This window comes from Cucumis sativus, chromosome 7 (genome assembly GCF_000004075.3).
Source record: "Cucumis sativus cultivar 9930 chromosome 7, Cucumber_9930_V3, whole genome shotgun sequence".
Lineage (NCBI taxonomy): Eukaryota > Viridiplantae > Streptophyta > Magnoliopsida > Cucurbitales > Cucurbitaceae > Cucumis > Cucumis sativus.
Genome location: NC_026661.2, coordinates 10,877,991 through 10,900,688, shown reverse-complemented (window position 1 = coordinate 10,900,688; position 22,698 = coordinate 10,877,991). Strand labels below are relative to the sequence as shown.

Below are 22,698 nucleotides of genomic sequence, written 5' to 3'. Positions count from 1 at the left end.
CATTAATAGGCCAAATAAGAAAGTTATCATTTTAAATAAATTGAGTATAATACAAATAAGAAAATAATTTAATTTTAATTTTAAAAATTATATATAATTAGTAATAAAATATTCTAAAAACTAATTAAGAAAATAAATATAATTTAGGTCTTAGAAAATTTGTGAAATTTTCTTCTTTTTTTCTTTGTCAAATAAATTTGGGCCAACTGCGAGAGTGAGGCTCATTAAGAGCCCACCGGATAATGGTGGGCTTGCTTCCTTCCTTCCTTCCTTCCAATAAAACCCCAATTCGGGCGCTAGGGTTTTTGCGGCTCCACAATATTGCGTTACTATACTTTGCCTCTATAAATTCCCCTTGGATCTTCCACTTCAAAGCCAGAAGTCTCAGATCTGTTGCACGGGCTTCTGCCTCTGTGCTACATATTTCATTGTTGGAGATGTTATCTGATTTCTATCTGTTTTAATTCATCTTTTCGTTTATTGTAATCCATGATTGTGGGTTTCTGTTGTCTTCAATTTCTCACTGTTCTTCAGTTTGATGATGAATTTTGGATTTGAATTTGTACTCTTCCGTCATTTTGTTACTCTGCCTCTAAGGATGATCAAAATATTTAACTTTCGTTCTTCCGAGATTCTCCATGCGGAAACAATTTGGAGACCTGAACTGAAGAGGCTGTAACTGTTAAAAAGAAAAGTTATTGATTTTGGTAACTTTTGGTTGATTTATTAGGGTCCATCTGTCTTGATTTTGATAACTTTTAGTTGCCTTACCTTTTTTTTTTTAAAAAAATTAATGTCAGTGTTAAGTTTATGATTTTCTCTTTCAATCTTATTTTTTTAACTTTCGAAGATCTCTCTCCTGTTCTTTGTTTTGTTTTCTTTTTTTGAATATGTTAAAATCTAATAGATTGACCCTGATGATGATGAACACAATAACTTTCGTTCTCCTGAGGCTATGAATGCTGAAAATCATTGGAGACCTGAACTGAAGGGTTAATATTGTTTTCATATTCTCTCGTGAAGATTGTTTAAATTTTCACATCTTTTTTCTACAATGTCTGCCTCGCTATTCACAACTTCATTTGAATCATATTTTTCCTTAATTGTGAGAGATTTTTCACTTTTCTGCTTCTTATGAGGAAGGTCCATCAAAACATTTGTATCAATAACATTACAGTTTGACCCATCGACCACTTGATGAAAGAATTCAAATTGCTCTTATCTTGGTTAAAGATTTGTTGCCGTGCCATTGGTGCCATTAGTGCCAAGTAAGCAACTCACATTTTACCATTGCGATCGAACTAATTAGAATCTGCAATGATACAATGTATACGGACAGAGCTCTCTGAAAAGGAAGGAGGACGGCAAAGAGTGAGGAGTAAGGAGAAGAAATCCAGCGAACAAAACCATATAAAATCAACCTTTCATTTAATTAAATTGTTACTCTTTTATTCTATATCTTCCTTCAATTGGAGATTAGAACTATTTTATCGAACAAGCCCTTGGTGATCAAGCTAAAAGTTACCTCTAAATTCTCATAGATTAAACATTAACTCAAATCAAACTAGAACTGAAAGATATTTTACCCATTCTGATGTCTATTTTATTAATCGATCTTTGTAGCTTTTTTTGTCTAAATTTTATGATCTGCTACAAGCACAATAGAAGCTCAGGATATAATATCATACTTCCACTCACAAGTCTACAGTCATGGAGAATTTTTTATTGTTTATTTTAGATTGTCAATGACAATTTTGTCATTTATAAGTCGAATTCCACTCCAATCAAATAACATATAGATGGATTCATAGATCAAATAATCTTAAGAACAATATAGAGCAATTATTAGGTGGATATGCATGGAATAATGGAAGGATGCACAGTAGAGTGTTTTTTTTTCTCTTTCATGAGAAAGGTAGGTGGGGAGTGGTGACAAATTATAACAAATTTGAAGGTGTCTTGTGGGGATGTCAAGAGTGGTGAACCTGAGAAGAAATTGAAAATTAAATTCTATAATTAAGCTTCACGAGTTTTGATTTTCACGTCAAAATTTAAATTTGGGTTTTGTTGAAAGTTTGATGTGGTGAAATTGTTTGTATGAGATGCGAATTATAGTTTGATTTTGATTTACATCTTTAACCGTAGTATAGATTAGTTTAGTTGTTATATATGTATTTTGAATTATTTGAAATAAAAACTCATTTAACAGTCCTAGAATGGATGAGAAAAACTGTGATTATATTAATTATATATGTGTTCCAATAACTTGAGATCCCACAACTATTCGAATTACACAAGTACTACTATATTTGAATATACAAAATTGTGTTATTTATATAAATCTCACTCATGACCTGTTAATTGTTAATGTAAAAAAGCAGCATGGGTAGTAGTAGCTCAAAGTGATGAAAAATGATTTTGCTTTATCTTCTTTAGGTTCCATGTATGTTTTCTTCCCTTAAAATAATTGGTCTTCTTGTGAAATCAGTTTAAATTGAGCACGATGAATGTGAATAAATTGTTTTCCACATAATTCCTATTTGCCTGCTGTGTAACGAATTTCTTGGTGAATTTTTGTCTTCAAACTCCAAATTTAAATACATTTCTTTCGGTGAATTTCTTGAATCATAATGTTGAAAGGTCAAAGAATGGGGTCGAACAACTTACAACCTAATTTTTGTCTCCAACACCCTCAATTGAAATATATACCCAACCCATTTTGAGGCAATCTAAACCAAACTGACCTCTTCTACTTAACAAACCGCATTGGGCTTGAGATTGTGATGACATCCAGTAGAGGTCATTAATAGGAGTTTTGAAACTTCTTCCCTCGCATTCAGTAGTCAATAACATTGAAGGAATATTATTTACCCCATCACTTTGACCAAAACAATGATAATCTCAAGTTACGCATAAATTGTCATGATCTCTCTCACACAGGCTTCTTAAGGCGGGAATTTACACTATTGCCCTTCCTAGTATACATATATACTATCAAGAGTTTAACACCTCGAACACATTCCCAAAGCAATTTCATGATAGATAGATTAAGATCAATGTTTATGTCACACTTTTCTCATATCCATCAATGCTAACCAGAGCCTAACTTAAATCATTTTACCTTGTCGTTTCTGAATTTCACTTAACAACTAGATAGCTGTGGAAAACCTGTTTTGACAGTAATATTAAATATCTGCTTTTTCCAAGGTATAGCATGATCCGATGAGTTTCAAAGTTGATCTTTAAAATGTGAACAAAAAACCTGTGAAGTAGAAACTACTTGGAAAGTAAACGGTAAATGTATGTAGGCACAAAATATGTTGAAGGAATTCAACAATAGATATAGAATCTCAAAATGTAACATACATTACAAAAAATGATAAAATAAACATATATCTAAAATATCAAATGCTAATTAAGAAATAAAGAATGCCTAAGAATACGTACAAAAAGGCATCATTTCCTTTGATTGTCACTGTGTTAAACGGATTTTACAACAGAGTCGAAACATCAGACATTGATCCCCGAAGATTATATACTTCATGGTACAAAATGAGTAAAACAATACAAGGTTGATTATCACCTGGTTCTCCTTGGACTCAAACAGCATCCTGGTTTTTCAGATTCTTCATTTTAAGATGTGCCAGGTTTCTTTTACACAGCCCTACATCATTCCAAGTAACAAATTTTGAAAAGTCAGCATATCTAAGTGTCCAAAACCTAACGTAATTTACGTCCAGGAAAACATAATGAAACAAAATTCTATGAGAATTAAAATGTGTAATCAGTTGCATGGAATTTTGGTGCTTCAGACCATCTGTCGAATCAAATATTTATATCAAAGGTTAGCCAGACCCTCTTCATAATTTAGAGTCTTGGCTGCAGTGAGAAGCATATCCATTCCCCCCCTTCCTATATCTGATTCCTCATCACCTCCATTGATCCGTTTCTTGCCCGAATTTCCACATGTATCTTTACCTCTCTTACTTTGCTTGTTTTCAAAATTCTCATATGCCATTTTTACACTGCGTATTGCCTGGATTCCAGCTGCACATTTGCTACAAAACCATTTTCCTTTAGGAATTGCAGCAAGTGGGGGTCTCATACAATAAATGTGGAATCCGTGATCACAGCCATCACATAAAACAATCTTGTCATCGTCTTGATTTATGAGGCATGCTCTGCAAAGACAAGAAGGGCAATACCAGCATGCATCGTAAGATTTTAACTGCTTTTTAGTCAAGCACCTGGTGTGATAGCATTTATGAGGGCAGAACAGGTGGCTGCATATTATATATTTCTCATCACCTTCTACTTCATTTCCACAAATTTTGCAAGGGCCCAAATCTTTTCCGTCCTTCAGTTGTTCAGTACCATCATCCATACAATACTTCGGATTCTCGTCCCCATCAAAATGATTGTGTTCACTTGTTTCCAGAATTCCATCAACTCCATTGGCTAGCGTCGTGGGTGTATTCAACCTGTCACACACTACACAGTTGTCATGACGCAAACTAAATCCACTTGCAATGCAAGTAGCACAGTACCAACTCTTAAGAGGAATCTCTTTGACGGGAGGTTTGATGCAGGATATATGGTAAATTTCCTCGCATGAGTCACAAACCAGACAATCAATTCCTTCTGCTTTCTCTCCACAACTTCTGCAGGCACAAATTTTATACGCTCCATAACCATCCGTATGTTCTGCTTTAGCATGAGAGGGTGAATCCCAAATAGAGTCCTAGGTGGACAAGAAATCAACAGAAAAAAACAAATCATATTAAAAATCCAACTCAACAGAGGCATGAGAAGACAATTAATAATTTAGCTTTGTTGATGTTACAAACCATTTCGACAAATTAATGCAAATGGGATAAAAAATATGAAATCATAACTAGAACATGGTTTAGACTTTAGATGCATTCCTAATCGTGCCACATTGTTATCCAATTGGGATATACACCTGAAAGGCTGAAATTTTTTAGGTCAACCTGAATCGAACTGTCTATCTTTGAGATGGGCACTATCCACTAAACTCTGATATACTGTGCATATTTGCGTTACAGTTGCCTTATTCTTATATTTTAGTACTTGTTGGGAAATACCTTTCAGGGTAGAAGAAATTTTCATGTTGCCTAAACTTTCCAGGCCCTTCAAACAGAATATAAAAAAGAGATTCAAGATGCAAAAAATCAGAACCTTCTACTGTACAAAACCTATAGAGTGAGAAAGAAACCTACAAGAGAAAAGAAGTCAACCAGGCAATGCAGTAAATTATAATAAATATCATTATCTGAATATCTGTATCTCAAACATGGCACGGGCACAGATATGTGACATGTACAATTTTCAAGGCAATGATGCAAATTTGATTCATTGGCCCTCTTTAAATTAGGTGGTGGCAGCAGAATACTATTTTGGAAGCACCCTTGGTTGGACAGAATTACCTTGGAGTGTAAATTTCCAAGACCGGTTAGGATTGCACTCATTCCAAATGGGTCAAATTTTGATCATTGGGACTCTTCTACCAGCTCTTGGTCCATTTATTTCAGAAGACTGCTTAATGGTGAGGAAATATTAGACTTCCCATCCTTGTTAAATTAGATTTCTTCCTCACAGCCATCCTCCATTTCGGGTTGAAGGTTTTGGTCCCATGAAACCTCAGGTTCCTTCTCGGTAAAATCTTTGGTTAAGCATCTTTCTACATCTTCTCCGATAGATATTTCTCTGTACAAAAGGCATTGGCAATCTAACAATCCAAGAAGGGTAAACATCTCCATATGGATTGTGCTGTTCAGAAACTTAAATTGTGCATCAGTACTTCAAAGAAAGCTTCCCTCCCATGCTCTTTCACCTCACATTTGCCCCCTTTGTGTTGATAATCTGGAAAATATCCACTACCTTTTAATTGACTGTGTATTTGCATCTAAAGGCTGGTTCCACCTTCTCCAAACCTTTAATATTTGTTGGGTGTTTAATCAAGATTTTAAGGACAATGTGTCTCAAATCCTTGCCAGTCCAGCCTTGAAGAAGACAGCTGAACTGTTGTGGGTAAAAGCAGTAAACACTGTAAAGGCGTAAAAGCTCTCTTAGTTGAGGTTTGGTTTGAAAGAAATCAAAGGGTTTTCCAAGATAAACCATCAACTTGGATGGAACGTTATGATTCTGTGCTTGTTTGAATGCATCCTCATGGTGTTCATTATCCAAATCTTTTCATGAATACTTTTTGCAGGAAATTTTGTTAAATTGGCCAGCCTTTATAGCTTCCCCACTTTGAAGTCCTCGAACATTATGTCTTCCAAATTAGCCCTCTGCTTCAACCAGTTTTCTGATTAATCGACAATTATTCTTCATTTGTTCTCAGCCTGCTGCCTTTATTTTTATGTTTTGTATGGACATATTATTATTATTATTATGTTAGGCCTTGTATTTGTGGTTTTTTGTTGATCTTGTATTGAAAATAGGAGAGCCTAGTATAAGGGTTTTTATTTTTGCTTCTTGGATATGATAAAGGCGCTAGGGGGTATCAACCTAGTTGAGATGCCCGAGTGCCCTGCTGATCCTCCTTCTTCCGTTGCTCTTTGTATAACCCTCATGTACATCGAGTTTTTGTCTCTCTATTTTTCAATATTGATAATAGTGAGACTCGTTTCCTTTTTAAAAAAAACCTATGGAATTAGGCTATAAAAAAGGCATCTTCTCCCTCCTTTTCAATTCATTCAAAATAGAAGTAATTTTTTAAAAGAAACAAATTTACAGGATTTGAGATCCATCATAATTGGTATCAGAGCAACCTTTGACATAGGGGCTCATGGCTGGGAGAAATGCCACTAACTCAAACAAAGGAAAGAACAAGGAGATTCAACCAGAAGACCCATAAAGCCTCTCACCTCAAACTTCAATTGTTCGATTGTTTGGCCGTCAAAGAAACTGTGGAGGAGATCAACACCTAAGTAGCGAATCTACAACTCACCGTAGAATGTATTGCTCGTCAATTGGAAGTATGGGTTAACATTTTACCCCACTGACAAGAGGAGGTCGCAAGCAAGTCGGCAACAAGCGCATACAAGAACCAAGAAATGACAAAAATGACTCAAAATCGACCGAGGAAAGTTAAAATTTGTTTAGACCTCTCCGATTGCAAGAACCCAACAAAGCTGACTCAGAATCCAACGCCACCTTTGATACGAACGTTTCTAACGACACCCACTTGACGAACGACAACTTCGAAGGAACCAAGAAGTAAGAAACCGATTTCAGAACAGAATTACCCGAAACAGGGGAATAGATCATCACAACTTCAAAATGAAAGTGGACATACCAACATTCAATGATAAACTTGATGTAGAAGCTTTTCTTGATTGGGTCAAAAGTGTTGAAAATTTCTTATAGGGTCTGAAGACCCTCAATGACAAAAAAAGTAAAATTAGTAGCATGAAAATTGAAATCTAACGCTTCGACCTGATGGGATCAAATTCAAATCAACCGACATTAAATGGGCAAGAATCCAATCAAGAGTCGTCCACGAATGGTGAAGATGATGAAAAAACGATTGATGTTGATCGATTTTGAACAGATTCTTTACCAACCATTTCAAAAGTGCGAACAAGGAAATAGAAGTGTGGCCAATTACACAGAGAAATTCCTCTTGCACGAACTAATGAAAATGAAAATTATCAAATTGCATGATTTGTAGGCGGATTGAAAGATGACATTCAAGAGCAAATGGATCTCAACTCATTAGCACACTTTGAGCACCCATCTCAATGGCTTACAAATCCGAAATCAAGTTGGATAAGAGATATAAGGGAAGTAGCTCCAAGACGCATACGTGGGACAAATCTTTTACCTCTTACCAATGAAAGAATTATGATAGCAAACAAGGTCAAAGCTCCAATTCAACATGGTCTGAGGAGGATCAACCACAAAAAACAAACCAAAGTTTAAGAAACCAAGAAATTTTTAAAATAGAGGATCCAACCCCTATCAAAGACTGAATTTTGCCATGTGTTACTGTTGCGGCCAAAAAGGTATTTGTTCAATGAATGTCCCAAAATAAAAACAATAGCATGTGTTGAAGGTGAGGAAACCAAGAAAAAGAAATTGCGCAAAATTTCGTAGAAGATATCAATGAGTTAAAACCGGACAAGGGTGACCAACTTTCTTGTGTTGTTCAAAGGCTTCTACTCACTCCAAAAACATAAATTCATCCACAAAGACACTCACTTTCCCGGACTCACTGTACAATTATTGATAAAAATTTGCAATGTCCCTATTGATAGTGGAACTACCGAGAATATAATGTCATCAAAACTTGTGCAAACTCACAATCTCAAATTAGATCCACAGCCTCATACCTATAGAGTAAGTTGGATCAACAAGGGTGGTGAAGCACAGATAAGTTCCACTTGCACAATTCCCCTCTATTGGTAATTTTTATAAAGATCAATTTTTTTGTGATATTCTGGATATGGACATTTATCATTTTTTTTTTTTAGGATGTCCATGGCAATACGACTTTCCAGTTCTTCTATGAATTCAAGTGGATGGATCAAAAGGTGAAGCTCCTACCGTCAACAAGCCTTTTAGACAAATTGGAATCCAAAGATGAGAAACATTTGAAAACCAACTATTTTGTGTTAAAAAATGTGGACAGCTTATTGAAAAAGAATATAAAGAAGTATGGGCCTTAGTAGTGAAAGACCAAGTGCAAACACCTACTTTGTAAGAAGAGAATGAAATTAAAAAATCATTGGAAGAATTTCAGCAAGTCTTGGAGACACCCGCCAACTTGCCGTTATTAAGGGAAATCCAACATATCATTGAAATCCTTCATTACAAAATGAGCTCAAAAGAATATGAGATCCTTCAAGAACAAATCAATGACCTTCTACAAATAGGACATATTAGGCCTTGCTTATGTCCTTGAGTCGTTCTGTTCTAGCTTCCAAAAAAACAGAACAAGAAGAATGTGCGTGGATAGTCTTACCATAAATAAAATTACCAAAAAATACCAGTTTCCCATTCCTAAAAATTCCGACCTCTTTGATCAACGAGGAGCAAAGATTTTCACTAAGATTGATTTGAAAAGCGGTTGCCATCAAATAAGGATCTGACCAGGAGATGAGTGGAAGACGACATTTAAGATTAATGAGGGCCTCTATTAATGGTTGGTGATGCCCTTCAATCTTTCCAACGCACCCAATGCTATTTTGAGTTTGATGACTCAAAACCGGTTTTGCATTATTACCTTAATAAGCTCTTAAAAGTCTACTTTGACGATATGTTACTCTTCGTATGATGAATACCTATCACATTTGCATATTTTATTTAAAACACTTCAGGATAACCAACTTAGCATCAATCGAAAGAAGTGTTCATTCTTAGTTAAAGAAACAAATTTTTTAGGATATGTTTTCAATGAATTTGAAATATTGATACCCCCAAGCAAGATGAAGGCAATCCAAAATTGGCCTCAACCTACAATGGTAAAAGAATTACAAAGCTTCAGTAGTCTTGCATCCTTTTACAGGAAGTTCATTAAAAAAATAAGTACTAGAGCCTCAATTCCAACTGAGTGTCTAAAACAGAGAATTTTTATGGACTAACTCCCAAAAATAAAGTTTTGCTCTTTCGAAAGATAGATTGTCTCACACCCGTTCTTGCTCTACCGGATTTCTCTCAACCTTTTGAAGTAGCAGTTGATGCTTGTGGTTATGGCATAGGAGTGGTCCTATCTCAACAAATTCACCTAATTTAGTTCTTTAGTGAGAAGCTACTAAGTGAAGCAAGACAAAAGTGGATTACTTATGAGTGATTGAAGAAATCGGGGCTTTGGGTTTGGCAAGTTTCTTGAATCGGGAGGGAGAGAGCATGGCAAGTGGGAACCTGATCAGAATTGAAAGCATGATTGAAGTTGGAAACTTAGAAGGGAAGGACGAAGAAAAGTGAACATACCAAAATTCTCCCTCTTCTTTAGTCTGCAACTCATAAGAAGATTAAACTTTATTTTTTACCACATGACATTATGGGACAGTTCTGTTACTAATTTAACAGAAGTTTTAACGGAAGGACTTCATTGATACCATGTAAAAAGTTCAGGAACTAAATCGTTACTTTTAAAAGTTTAGGGGACCAATAATGATTTTTAAATTAAAATAAAATCATCAGCCGGTCTAAAAATATGAATATCCATTGTCCCTTGAATACAACAAAAAGTTTCTAATAAAAAAAATAGCAACAATATGGGTTCTTTCCAGATTTTTTTAAAGGGAAACAAACCTCTTTTATTAGATATGGATTATTTCCCTATCGAAAAAAGGATGATGAACTCTAAAAAGGGTGAAGGAGAGGTCATAGCATGAGACATAATGTCAACCACGAAATGATTTCTCATCAAAAGTAAATGGACTAAACAAGGAAACAAAGAGCAGAGGAGTCTATCCCCAACTTATCCTCCAAGCAAAAAAGAATCCCTCCCATCCCCTACCAAGTAATGGGCAAAAAGTGAAAAGAAAGTCCTGTGATACTTTTCCAGTACTTTCCAGAAGTATCTTTACCCTCACCCAAAATCCATTCAGAAGGGAGTGGCCTATATTTGCTCATGGTGACCTTAACGCCATAAAGTGTGGACAAATTTGTTATGAGCCCTTAAGTTACCTTCTGAATTCCACACTGAACATTCCACCCTTTAACTATGAACAGTAGCCCTCAACTTCATGGTTAGTACTAGCCATTTTTTCAACTCCTTGTCAAGTGTCTTCCTTCCCAAACAGAGTGCTTCATCAACTGCCATTTCAATTCATTATTTACACTATAGTTTTACTTTTATAAATAATTCTTTATTGTTGGTAGACCTCCCATCATTTTCCAAGTGATACTACTGTAGCAGGTAGTGAACGGAAGAAGTATCCATATTTTCATGCTACTAGAAACTTTCTAGAATGCCAAGTTTTTCTCTTCCCATTGGCACTCAAGAACCTTCCTCACGTCCAGCAACCAAAATTATATTCGAACCAACTGACTGATAAATGGGTCCTAATTATTATTAACTTTGTTATTAGTTTGCTATTTGCTTTCTCCTAAATTTCATACTACAGTTTTCACATTTTTTTAAGAGACTTAAATTATTTGAACCAACATGAGCTTTTTCTTTAGATTCTTGGCGACAAGAAAAAGGAAGAACTTAATCAATGAACAGGGTGTGTCAACCAAATTATTTAGAGAAATTGAAGGCTTAATTCTGAAATTTAATGAAAATTTTTACACCAAAAGCCCGAGCTTGAAACACCTACCATTGAATTTTCGGAATTGGAGATCAAGGCAGCTATCAAGATGCTTGGTAAAAGTAAAGCCCGAGGCCCAAACAGATTTACAGCTGAGTTCCTATTGAAATTTTGGGACTCTTGAAGGCAAACTTTTTATCTCTTTTTGAAGAGTTCTATAAGTATGGGATGTTGAATGCATGCATCCAAGAGAACTTCATTTGTTTAATTCAATAAAAGGAAGTAGCAGTTGCAGTGAAGGATTATAGACCCAGAGTTCATCAGCTTAATTACCTTGTCTTCAAGGTAATTGCCAAGGGTTTAACAGAGAAATTCAAGAAGGTAATGCCATCCATTATCACTGACTCAGAGTTCATTCTTAGAAGGGAAGACAAATTTTGGATCCAATCCTTATTGCTAAAGAGGTGGTGAAGGAGTATAAGGCTAAAAAGAAGAAAGGGTGGATGCTTAAACTAGACCTTGAGAAAGCATTCAATTTTAGTTGATTGGGACTTCTTAGAAAAAACCTTGTGAAGCAAACAGTGTGAGCATAAATGGATTGGGCAGATAATGGGTTGTGTGAAGAACCCAAGATATTCCATCTTCATCAATGGAAGGCCGAGAGGGAGAGTTTTGGCTTCTGTGGGTATTCAGCAAGGAGATCCCTTATCCCCATTTCTTTTCCTCCCTGTGAGTGAAGTTTTGGGAGCACTAGTAGATAGACTTCATCAGAATGGGCTCTAAGAAGGATTTGTTGTTGGTAAAGAAAAAATTCATGTTTCCATTCATCAGTTCAAAGATGACACACTTTTATTTTGTACGTATGACAGCCCCATGCTCACAAAGTTAAAGGAAGTTGTAGAATTTAACGAATGGTGCTCAGGTCAGAGAATTTTACAAATGGTGTCAGAAGGTTAATTGGGATAAATCAGTATTATGTGACATTAATTTGGAAGATGTAGTTACCACGGCTGTAAGCTTGAAATGTAAGGTTGAACACCTGCCTTTTATTTACTTGGGCTTACCATTGGGAAGTTATCCAAAAAAACTTCTTTTTGGCAACCGTCGACAAGGTCCATGCTAAACTTGACAAATGGAAAAGATTCAAACTTTTCAGAGGATGACAAGCCACATTATGTAAGTCAGTATTATACAGTGTTCCTACTTATTTTATATCATCCTTCTTAATGCCCAAAGGAGTCACATGAACTAGAAAGAATTCTAAGAATTTTTTCTGGGAAGGTCATAATGGTAGTAAGATCAACCACCTTGTTAAGTGGGAAATAGTTAATAAATCTATTATTGAGGGTGGACTTGGGCTTGGAGGTTTCAAAGCAAAGAACCCAACTCTTCTTGCCAAATGGGGGTGGCGGTATTTCGAGGAAGAGCATTCTTTGTGGCATAAGGTGGTCAGGAGTATCTATGGTAAGGATATGTTTAATTGGCACACAAATGGAAAAGATGGAAAGAGTTCAGAAGTCCTTGGGTTAGCATCTCCCGAGCTTGGCTGAAAGTGGAAGCCTTAGCTAAATTCAAATTGGGAAACGGAAGACGGGTTGCATTTTGGATAAACACTTGGAAGGATGAGATTCCATTTAATATTAAGTTTCCTAGACTCAACATTGCCCTACTTCCAAAAGGATCAATAGCAAAGCATTGAGACTTCGAGCTGAACTCTTGGGCTATCAACTTTCGTCGATTATTAAAAGATCAGGAGATTATAGAATTTCAGGTTTTGATTGGTAAAATGAATTTTTGAGGTACTAGACAAAAAGAATTTCATCTCTAGAGAGTAATGGAAGATTCTCAGTAAAGTTTCTCACAACTCATCTTTCCCCATCTTCTCCTTTGGATAAAGTGCACATGGCCTTGGGAAAAACTAATAACCCAAGAAGAGTCAACATTCTTGTTTGGATTTAGATGATTGGCCATTTGAATGTGTCTTCAGTATTACAACACAAATTGCCATCAAGCTGCATTTCTCCCTCTATTTGCCTGTTTTGTCTTCATCATGGAGAAGACCCGATTCATCTTTTTTTCCTATGCTTGTATTTAACGAAGTATTGAGAAAAGTTCTCAGTTTTTAATATGTTTTGGGTTTTTAATGAGGATTGTAGAGAAACTATAAGACAGGTTTTAGGAGGTCCTTATCTTAATAAGACCTCGTGGATAATCTGGTGGAACACGGTTAAAGCTCTATCAGTGGAATTATGGTTTTTAAAGTAATTAAAGGGTATTTCATGACAAATCTATTGAATGGCTAGATCATTATAAGGTTGCTCACAGAAATGCTTCATCATGGTGCATTCTCTCTAAGGAGTTTGATAGTTACAGCATCTCATAGTTCAACTTGAATTGGAGTGCTTTTATTTCTTCAACATAATTATGGGGTGGTGCTGGATGATTTCTATCTAGCTTTTGTTGTCACTTTTGTCTTATTAGTTCTGCCTAACAAGGATAGTCTCATTTGTTTTCCATGCATTATTATCAAGTATTGTAATGGCCTGTTTGTTAGATATATTAGCCAACTTTCCTTTCTAGTAGCATTCCAACAAAAAGCCTTAACTTTTCTATCTAACATAACATCAATTTGAGCCTCCTTTTGTAGCACTTTGGCCTTCCTGGAGGGGAACTCATCCCCCTCAACCTTTCATATATGCTCAATTTCTTATAAAATAATAATAATAATAATAATAAGAGAAAATTGCAAAAACCACCCCCACAATCTAGTGGTAGTTGCAATCACACCCACAAACTATCAGTAATAACAGTTAGGCCTCTAAACATACAAGAGAATTAAAATTGAACCCTCAAGCTTAAAATAATTATAAAAGTTAGGGCTCATAAATGATAAAAATTGAATTCTAAAACTTATATAATCAGTACAATTTATAAAATTATCCAAGTTTGAAAATTCAATTTTAAAATTTGGGTAAGTTTGAAGGTTCAATGTTTAATTTTGAAAGTTTAAGGGTATAAATGAACTACTATCATACTCCAGAGGTGGTTTTTGCAATTTGCCCTGATAATAATAATAATAATAATAATTATAAAACATCATGCCACTAGTTTAGGCATTTGGCAGATAGACATATTGTACATCAAAAGAATGCTTCTAACCAAGAACAATATTTATTATATTGGATATCTAGTCGTTAGATTATTTTGCTCAGTGTATAACTCTCTTTCACACTACGAGCTTAAAAATCTCTTTTTTTTTTTAATAAAAGAGGCTTCTTTCCCTTTAAAGGAAAAACATGAAAGAGCATGAAAGAGCCTACATGCATGAAACAACACTAAATAGATGAAGTTCATAACTCAAAAGATAGAGATCTATAAGACCCAAATGTTGTAGGGCCAGGCCGGTTGTCTCGTGAGATTAGTGGATTTAAGTTGGCTTGAACACTTACAGATATATAAAAAAAAAGGTAGAGATCTATAGAGCCAAGATCCCAATACCCAAATGATAGAGATCTATAAGACTCAAATGTTATAGGGACAGGCAGGTTGTCTCGTGAGATTAGTGGATGTAAGTTGGCTTGAACACTTACGGATATATATAAAAAAAAAAAAAAAAGGTAGAGATCTATAGACCAAGATCCCAATACCCAAATGAGGTGTCACATAGTGGAACCGGAACAATTGAAAAAAGTGGTAAATGACAGTTGTGACTATTAAGGATGAAGCTAACCAAGGAGAATTCGGCAATGTACAAATTGTCTAATTTGACCTACAATTACAGAAGAACTTAATTTAAATAGAAAAAGTTATATAACTAAATGACATTTAAATACGGTCTAATTAAACAACACCCGACTATGTGGTGTCGATACCTTTTAATCCTCCTTTTCTCACATACTGGTATAAAGCAACATAGTTAATATTTTTTTATCAAACTTTTAATAGGATAATATAAAAAACGACATAATACAAGCTCTTTTACCTCGTGTTTTCCATCTTCAAATACGTTGCGCCCTGAAACTCCCACCTGCAAGGTTCAAAGCAATAAGAAAATCCAAGATGAAAGGGTTGAAAACTAATAGAAACACAATAGATTGCAGACCAGACCACTCAGCATTTCTTGGGAGAAAATAGGATAGAGATGATTAAAACATAGTCTACAATCCATATAGCATTATATTAACAGCTGAAGAAACTTGTTTTCACCTTTTCTCGATAGGTAGTTCTGGAAAAGTCTGAGAGGCTTTCTGCCAGTGATACCAGTTCAGTGCCAATTGCTTGAAACTTTCTCCATATCTACAGAAAATTAAACATTAACCGTTATATAATGCCAAATCAAGACAAGTAATGGAGTACAGCTATAGTTGAAAATACAATTCCAACACCAACAAATACTATACAAACTTCCGTAAGTTTAGAAATTGGGAAATGGGAATAGCATATTTTGAACAAACAATCCAGACACAATCTAAGAGAATACTGAAGAAAGAAAAGTGCAATAAGGAAAACAAACAATTTTATATAAGCCTCTTCATTAAGATAATGAAATGAAACTAATGCTCAAAGTACAATTGAAAACAACAAGCATAAAGCTATAGATCAAGAGGTGCATCCAGACATCTCAACTATGTGACACCCCATAGCACCACCATCATCTCCAAAAAGAAACTTTACGCAAGCTTTTTCAATATGAACAAATAAAATACAGGAAGAAGGAAACAGTATGCTTGATTGTCTGCTGAAGTAGATATTAGGGACTGACAGGAATAGGGAAAAAAAGCAGGCATTACACATGAAAAAATGGGAAAATGAGAGAAGAAAAACATTAAGTTGATTCGCATTAGAAAATAATATTTATTCATTTTATAAGCAATTGTGATTGATAAAAAGTTCCACAAGAAATTCATCAAAAATGTAAAATAAAGTAATAATAAAAAGTGAAGCAAGATAATCAAACATTGCCTGTTGTATGTCAGAGAGGAAGAGCGTAGATGAATTTTCATAAGCCCCTTCTTTGATCCTCGAGTTTACAAGACTAAAGTCAAAAACATTATCAGCCTTGATTCCGCGGAAATTTTCAGATAGAAGCTTACACAATGAGACGAACTTCTGTGAATCGATAATACTACGGAAAGCTCGCCGGCAACTCTCGTTAACAGTACATCTGTTTGAATTTTCTAATGATCCATTTGATATATCACCATTTTCTCTATGAGATGCCATCTGAACTATGCTAGACACTGATACAGTATGTGCATGGTCATTATTGCTGTTTGCATCTTGAGCATCAAATTTCTGCACAACAATTACAGGAGGTGACCAAGAGTGATTTAAAAACTGAACCAAAAGAAAAGAAAATCACATCACAAGATCTACTTGAAAACATTTTTGGAGCTAACCTTAAATCTTGAGCGGTCATTAGTTCCTGAATGAGAAGCAAGGCCATCCTGGACACACATTAGTACATTTCCTCCAATGACACCTGATGACTGGCATATTTGCTGTAACCAAACAGATCTCCAGAGGTCCTCAGGGGACTCATCTAAATTAACCATTGGAGAATGGGCATGCTCACATGAGTCAATGCCTCTTAGCGTGTGTAAAGTTTCTTCAACAGTCTGCCACAAACGGAAGTACACTGAGAAGAGAGAAAACCAACACACCATATACCAAAGCATCTAAACATACATGCATATAGAGAAAAATTATGTTTTTAGTCCATTGCATCAGATGAATCTATGTAAAGCAGATGGTTCTTTCCTTTATTTTTATGATTACAATAACTGTACAAAACCTGATCTATTTATCTTCAATCGAACTTCCCAAGTTCCCATAAAATAAGAAAAATATCACAAAGGAAATAACTTCTCTTCTGTCCTCAAATTGTGAACCCATAAAGAATATGTAATAAACTGCACAATGGCCCCAAGGAGGAAACCCATGAGCAAAAATTTGGGATGTTTAAGAAAGATTAACGTCTTTAGTTCAACCCTCCAAATGGAAATCTAATAAAGGAAAGTTCTTGACGTCCCTGAAGCAAATATAGAGGCATGCAAAGTCTCCCATATCAAAACAAAGTGGGCCCAAAACCAAAACCAAAACTTCAAACAACAAAAAACTGTAATGCTTTTGAATTCTAACAGCAGCAGTGAAGTGTTTAGAAATTAGGTGCAATAAAGACAAACAGATAATCTCATTAAGAAAATCACTGTCATAGATAAATGAATAGATAACCATGTTTAAATCTTCTTATAGATATATAAATAAAAAATACTCTATTTTTATGTCCTTCAGTTTGACAAGGTCCTCATTTCCTATAATAATGTGCCAGTCAATTAAAGTAAAATTAGGTTCCTATTTCTTTGTCAAGCATGTCTGAACTCCTATCTAAACAATGTTCCTATCCCACCCTAAACATAAGTATCTAATAACATCAAGATTGAAATAATTTGGTCTTAGCATGCACCCAATAAGCATCAAAGCTTTAAAAGAACTAGGCTCCAAATAATGGAAGAGAATACATCCTTAGCCACGTCTTCACAAATAACACTGTGGTAGTTGGAAGCACCGTTGCAAGCTTTCTCCTTAGAATGCAATAAATGAAATAACTTTCCCAAACACCATCAAGGAAGAAAAAAATGGAACTTCTACCTAACCTATGGGGCATTTGGTTAGGGACCAAAACAACATAAATTTGAAAATAAAGGGATTTAAACTAATAAGAACATACTACACTTGATCTTAGTCCCAAGGCTGAGATAGGTATTGAAAATAAGAGACGTAATGGAAGACAGTTGTATTCCATGTTCACTCTATTTTTTAGTACCAGATTTGGTGGCGGACAATACTAGAAATATGAAAATAATGTTCTCAATATCTCTATTCTCTAAGTCATAGAGTTCAAATATCATCTTCAAAAATAAATCCACCAAACAAGGTTCAATGAATCCATTTTACTCAATGTTTATGAGTTAGAAAACAAAATTGCCTCTTGATGAGATACTAAATAGAACCTTAGCTTTTCAAACAAACATGAAAGAAATGTTAATCATCTCAAAAATACCAGGTGATAAAATACAATCACATAAGTCAAAAGGAGGGTACATTCTTTCTACTAAGATGTTTCTTGGTGCATTGATGGCAATTTTATTTTTATATGATGGGTCTTTGAAAGAGAGACTAGAAGTCATCGACTGATTTTTCTTTCTTTCAATGATATTTTGAGGGGTCGGCCGGGTTTTGTCCTTTTCTCGAAACTCAGAATTTTGAAGTCTTATTTCAAGAAGTAGTTGCAGGATGTTCAAGACAAAGTTTTCTTTCAACAAAGATAATAAGGTCTCAGTGCTCTGAATTACAAATTATTGAAGGCAACCCTTTGCTGTCTTTTAGGACTTTGAGGAACTGAATCAACTTTCACTTCCTCTAAGTCTAAGGTTTGATGTTTTCTTCTCTTTTTGCTTTTAGCTTCTTCTATCTCATTTATTGAGCATTAGTCTCTTTTCATTTATTTCATGAAAAGTTTCAGTATCCTTTCCAAAAGAAAGAAATGCACAATCACATAAGAAAAAAGAAAACCTATGAGAAATTATTTATCAAATGTTACAAAAGAAAATCCATGTGTCAACCGTCACATATGTGAACTTTTCACTTTGTTGGAAAATCTGAAGAAAGAAACTTGCGGAAGAATTTCAGCAAAATAAAATTCTAAAGAAAAAACCACAAAAATCTTGACATGCCTATTCTATTGGCAAACAACATGATCCTGTCTCAAAATTCAATTTCCATAATCACTTCGTAAATTGCAATTAGAAACAAATAATTAGTGCTTAACTCATCACAACTGTATTTTATTGTTGAACATACAGTTTCTTTATTTTTATTTTCTATTTTGGAATATATATATATATATCTTAAATCACCACAAAAAAAAAAAAAAAAAAAACCCTAAAGCTTAAGCAAGTGGGTAAAGGTAAATTTAATTATATATCATCTAACACTCACCCTCACTTGTGAACTTGAAATACGAAGAATGTCCAACAAGTGGAAATCAATATTAAATGTAGATGAAACAACAATATAGGGGCTTGAGCATAGGACCAATCTGGACCACCTGCTCTGATATCATTTTTATTGACCAATAAACCCAAAAGCTTAAGCTAGTGGGTGAAGGTGAATTTAATTATATACCATCTAACAAAACACATATATAAAATACAAATTATAATAAGGAATTGGATAAAAAAATCCACCAAAGTCCTACCAAAACGCAAGGGCAAGGGCTCAACACATGTACAATCCCTAGTATACTTGAAAACTATATGACAACTAAACCACTCATTCCACTCAAAAAACAATTAACGCATTAATTTTTTCTTACAAATTCCTAAAGGAAAAGAATGTTGTAAATCTTGAAGGATTTCATCACATTGAATATGGTTTCAGCAACTCTACATTCCAAGTATCCTACCATCCGACAATATTTTGTTAGGTACTTAAGCACCTTGGAGAACCACACCCCAAAAGCTATTGGGATGGAAGAAAAAGTCACTTAAGTACCACATTGGTCATCACATTCCAACCAATGTGGGCAAATATCATACCATAACTACCTTGGTTCCTAACAATATCCCATCCACGGAAAGTCGACGTCCCATTGGCTACTCCAGTGGTCCTTCACTCGGAACCATGCCCAGTCAGAACACTTCGACGGTTCCACTCTGAAACGTCAACAATCAACTTTAATACCATTGTTAGGTACTTAAGCACCTTGGAAAACCACATCCCAAAAGTCAGCTATTGGGGTGGGAGAGCCAAGCCACTTAAGTACCACGCTGGTCAGCCCATTATATCCAATGTGGAACAAAGACATCTCATAACTACCCTGGTTTCTAACAGTTCTATACCTAGTATGAGGTAGTATGACAATGAAAAATTTGAAAGTGGATGAACAGCTTTCCCTAACCACCCTCATACCTTGAGAACAAATGCACTTAAAGTAGATGCAGACGTCCTTAAGTTTTATAAAGTTCAAAGGTTAAATTCTGTGTGCAGAACCCAAAATTTCAAGTTCTGACTTCTCCTTGATACTTCTAAAAATTTAACAGGTTTCATGTTTAGCTACATCTCATAGAACTTACAGTCTATTTAGTACAAGTACGAGGCCAAGTTTAAATCCAAAAAAAAAGTAGAAAGAAACACAAGGAAAAACTAATTTGGAGCGGAATAGGTGCACATAATTAATTGAAATGGAGAGAGAGAAACCCGAACCACAAGTTGACCAGCAGCTTCAACGTGAGTCTTTATATCTTCATCGCATTCACTCCCAGAAGTCAACCTAGTCTGCTTCCGCCTCTTGTAAGTTCGAAAGCCATCGCCATTGCTTTTCCCATCTTCAATAACCATCTGCGCGGCACGATAAAAACCCTAAATTCCGGATATAATTAGGGTTCCGATGGTGGCATGTGTTACTAGATTCTGCAAATTCCCGTCAAATCCACACACCCAAGCTTCGCAAAACTACTGATAGGAACCGAAAAGCACAGTTAGTTCACTTGGAGACATATGTTCCATTTGATAAGAAAAATTATTTTTTTATAAAAAAAAAAAAACCAAAAATATACATACCACTGGCAGTAAAATCCTCTCTTCAACTACCGGTGTCTGAAAATACCTTGAGTTCAACGTATTAAACAAATAAACAGTTAACTTAAACTAATCCAGTAGTTCCTAAACAAAATGCTGAATAATGAGCTACAGAAATCGAAAACACTCGATGCTTCTTCGTTTCCCAGCACAGTTTTCTCAGGAACCAAACAGATATCAAAGAAAAATGAATTTAAAAGAGAATAAACAGAATGAAGAGAAACAAGAGATTAAGAGAGAGAGAGAGAGAGAGAGAGAGAGAGACATACTTGAGCAAAGAAAGAAAATGTGGTGTAGAGAAAATGCAACTGGAATGGAAACTCCAAAATCCAAGAGGCGGGAGGGCAGTAGAAGAAGGTTTCTTTTCTTTTTCTTTTTCTTTTCTTTTCTTTTTTTTTCTACACCAGCGGTCTAAATTGGTCCCATTTTTTCCAAAAAAAATCTGAGTTTTTTCAGCCCTTTTGTGCCGACGACGCGGTTTATTCTTCGGATCAGACCGTTTTAAGCGGTTCGGATATGCTGGTTGCTTATGATCTACACAAGAAAAACTATACACCACATCATAACTTGTAAAAGTACAAGTTAACCAATTAACCTAAATTCAGATCTAAGGCATTGAAATGTGATGAATTTATATGAAAATTTTACTATGCCAACACAAGTGTACAAAACATTACAATGTTTGTTTATTATGAGTTTTAATGTTTTCAACGCACGATTATGATTAAAGAAGAGATCAGAAACGTCAAAGAAAATATGAAGAAAAGCGGTGAATCAATACTTTCATTTGGTCAACACATCAAGCGACGAACCAAAAGACCACGGAATGAACAAACAATGAGATGAAACCACAAGACGACAACTGTGGTTAGTAAACGTCCAATCGGCAAGTTGGTAGACACCAAAGTTTAGATTATGCCAGATCCAATGGATTTGTGATGTGATGAGTGACATGGCAAAGCATGAAATTTAAGCTTGGTGTTAGACAAAATTAGACGAAGATGTTGGGGGTATGTCAATTTAACATCTATAAATAGCGCCCACAAGAGCTCAATGTTATACACAGATCTTAGATTAAAGAAACTTTTCTTAAGTTATTGAAGCTTTGCCACTTTGTCGCTCCATCCCCTTCCTCTTTGGTTTCATTGAAATTTTAGGTGAGCGCTTAGTTTATCTTCTGAAAATGGAGATGAAGTCTATCTATTCCATGCACATAATATCACTTAGAAAATACTACATTGGTGCCAAAGAATGTAAGAGATTGCACCTTGTAGCTCGATGTAACTTCCTTTTTATTCACTTGTATTTTGGTTTCATTTATATTTGTATTTTGAACTCAACAGTCAAAAGAGTAAAAATTTGTCATAGGATCAATATAAACACTCTTCATGATCCATCTTTCATCTCTATACTATCTATATTATGAGTTATTAAAGTTTTAAAATGAAGTAAAAAGATAAGAGGTTTCTTCAAAGAGTGCATATGAATAATACATTCATCTTGTTTAATTTGTGCTATATTCAACACTTAATCCAATCAAGAGATTGAGTTAAGTATTAACAGTCAACTACTCAAGATAGCAAGTGACTTAGATCACGTTAAATAAGTAAAGAGTTGGCTTTAAAAATAAAGTTTTAAGTATTTGTTTTGGACCTTATCATACCTATCTAAAGATGGGAATGCTTGTGACATTAAGGCGTTGAGTGGTAGTTTGTCTTAACTAAAGGTTGAAACATGAACACATTATTTGTATTTACTTAGATAAAAGATAGACTTTAACTTCAACATATGTATCTAGAGATGTGAATGTGTGTGAGAAGTTGCTTGTCTT

At 35.0% G+C, this 22,698-nt stretch overlaps 1 protein-coding gene and 2 non-coding genes across 7 annotated transcripts; 2 read left to right on the top strand and 1 right to left on the bottom strand.

Moving 5' to 3' along the window:
* Nucleotides 1-588: 588 nt before the first annotated feature.
* On the top strand, nucleotides 589-674 carry LOC116405329. The gene has a single exon (XR_004218532.1). It is a non-coding gene; the product is annotated as a small nucleolar RNA Z159/U59 (small nucleolar RNA).
* A 236-nt stretch (nucleotides 675-910) lies between these two features.
* On the top strand, nucleotides 911-995 carry LOC116405331. Its single transcript, XR_004218534.1, has one exon. It is a non-coding gene; the product is annotated as a small nucleolar RNA Z159/U59 (small nucleolar RNA).
* A 2,325-nt stretch (nucleotides 996-3,320) lies between these two features.
* On the bottom strand, nucleotides 3,321-21,309 carry LOC101205573 (PHD finger protein EHD3). 5 transcript variants are annotated; one of them, XM_031888754.1, is made up of 9 exons: nucleotides 21,137-21,309; nucleotides 20,850-20,895; nucleotides 20,493-20,744; nucleotides 16,625-16,843; nucleotides 16,333-16,520; nucleotides 16,188-16,260; nucleotides 15,432-15,521; nucleotides 15,208-15,252; nucleotides 3,321-4,741 (listed from the first exon to the last, which is right to left on the bottom strand). In XM_031888754.1, the coding sequence occupies exons 3-9, from the start codon at nucleotides 20,625-20,627 to the stop codon at nucleotides 3,839-3,841; spliced, it is 1,653 nt and encodes a 550-aa protein (XP_031744614.1). In that variant the 5' UTR covers nucleotides 20,628-20,744; nucleotides 20,850-20,895; nucleotides 21,137-21,309; the 3' UTR covers nucleotides 3,321-3,838. The 5 variants fall into 5 exon arrangements, with proteins under 5 accessions (XP_031744614.1, XP_011658995.1, XP_004139798.1 ...); XM_011660693.2 differs by having other exon boundaries at nucleotides 16,188-16,520; XM_004139750.3 differs by having other exon boundaries at nucleotides 16,188-16,520; nucleotides 20,493-20,741.
* Nucleotides 21,310-22,698: the final 1,389 nt, after the last annotated feature.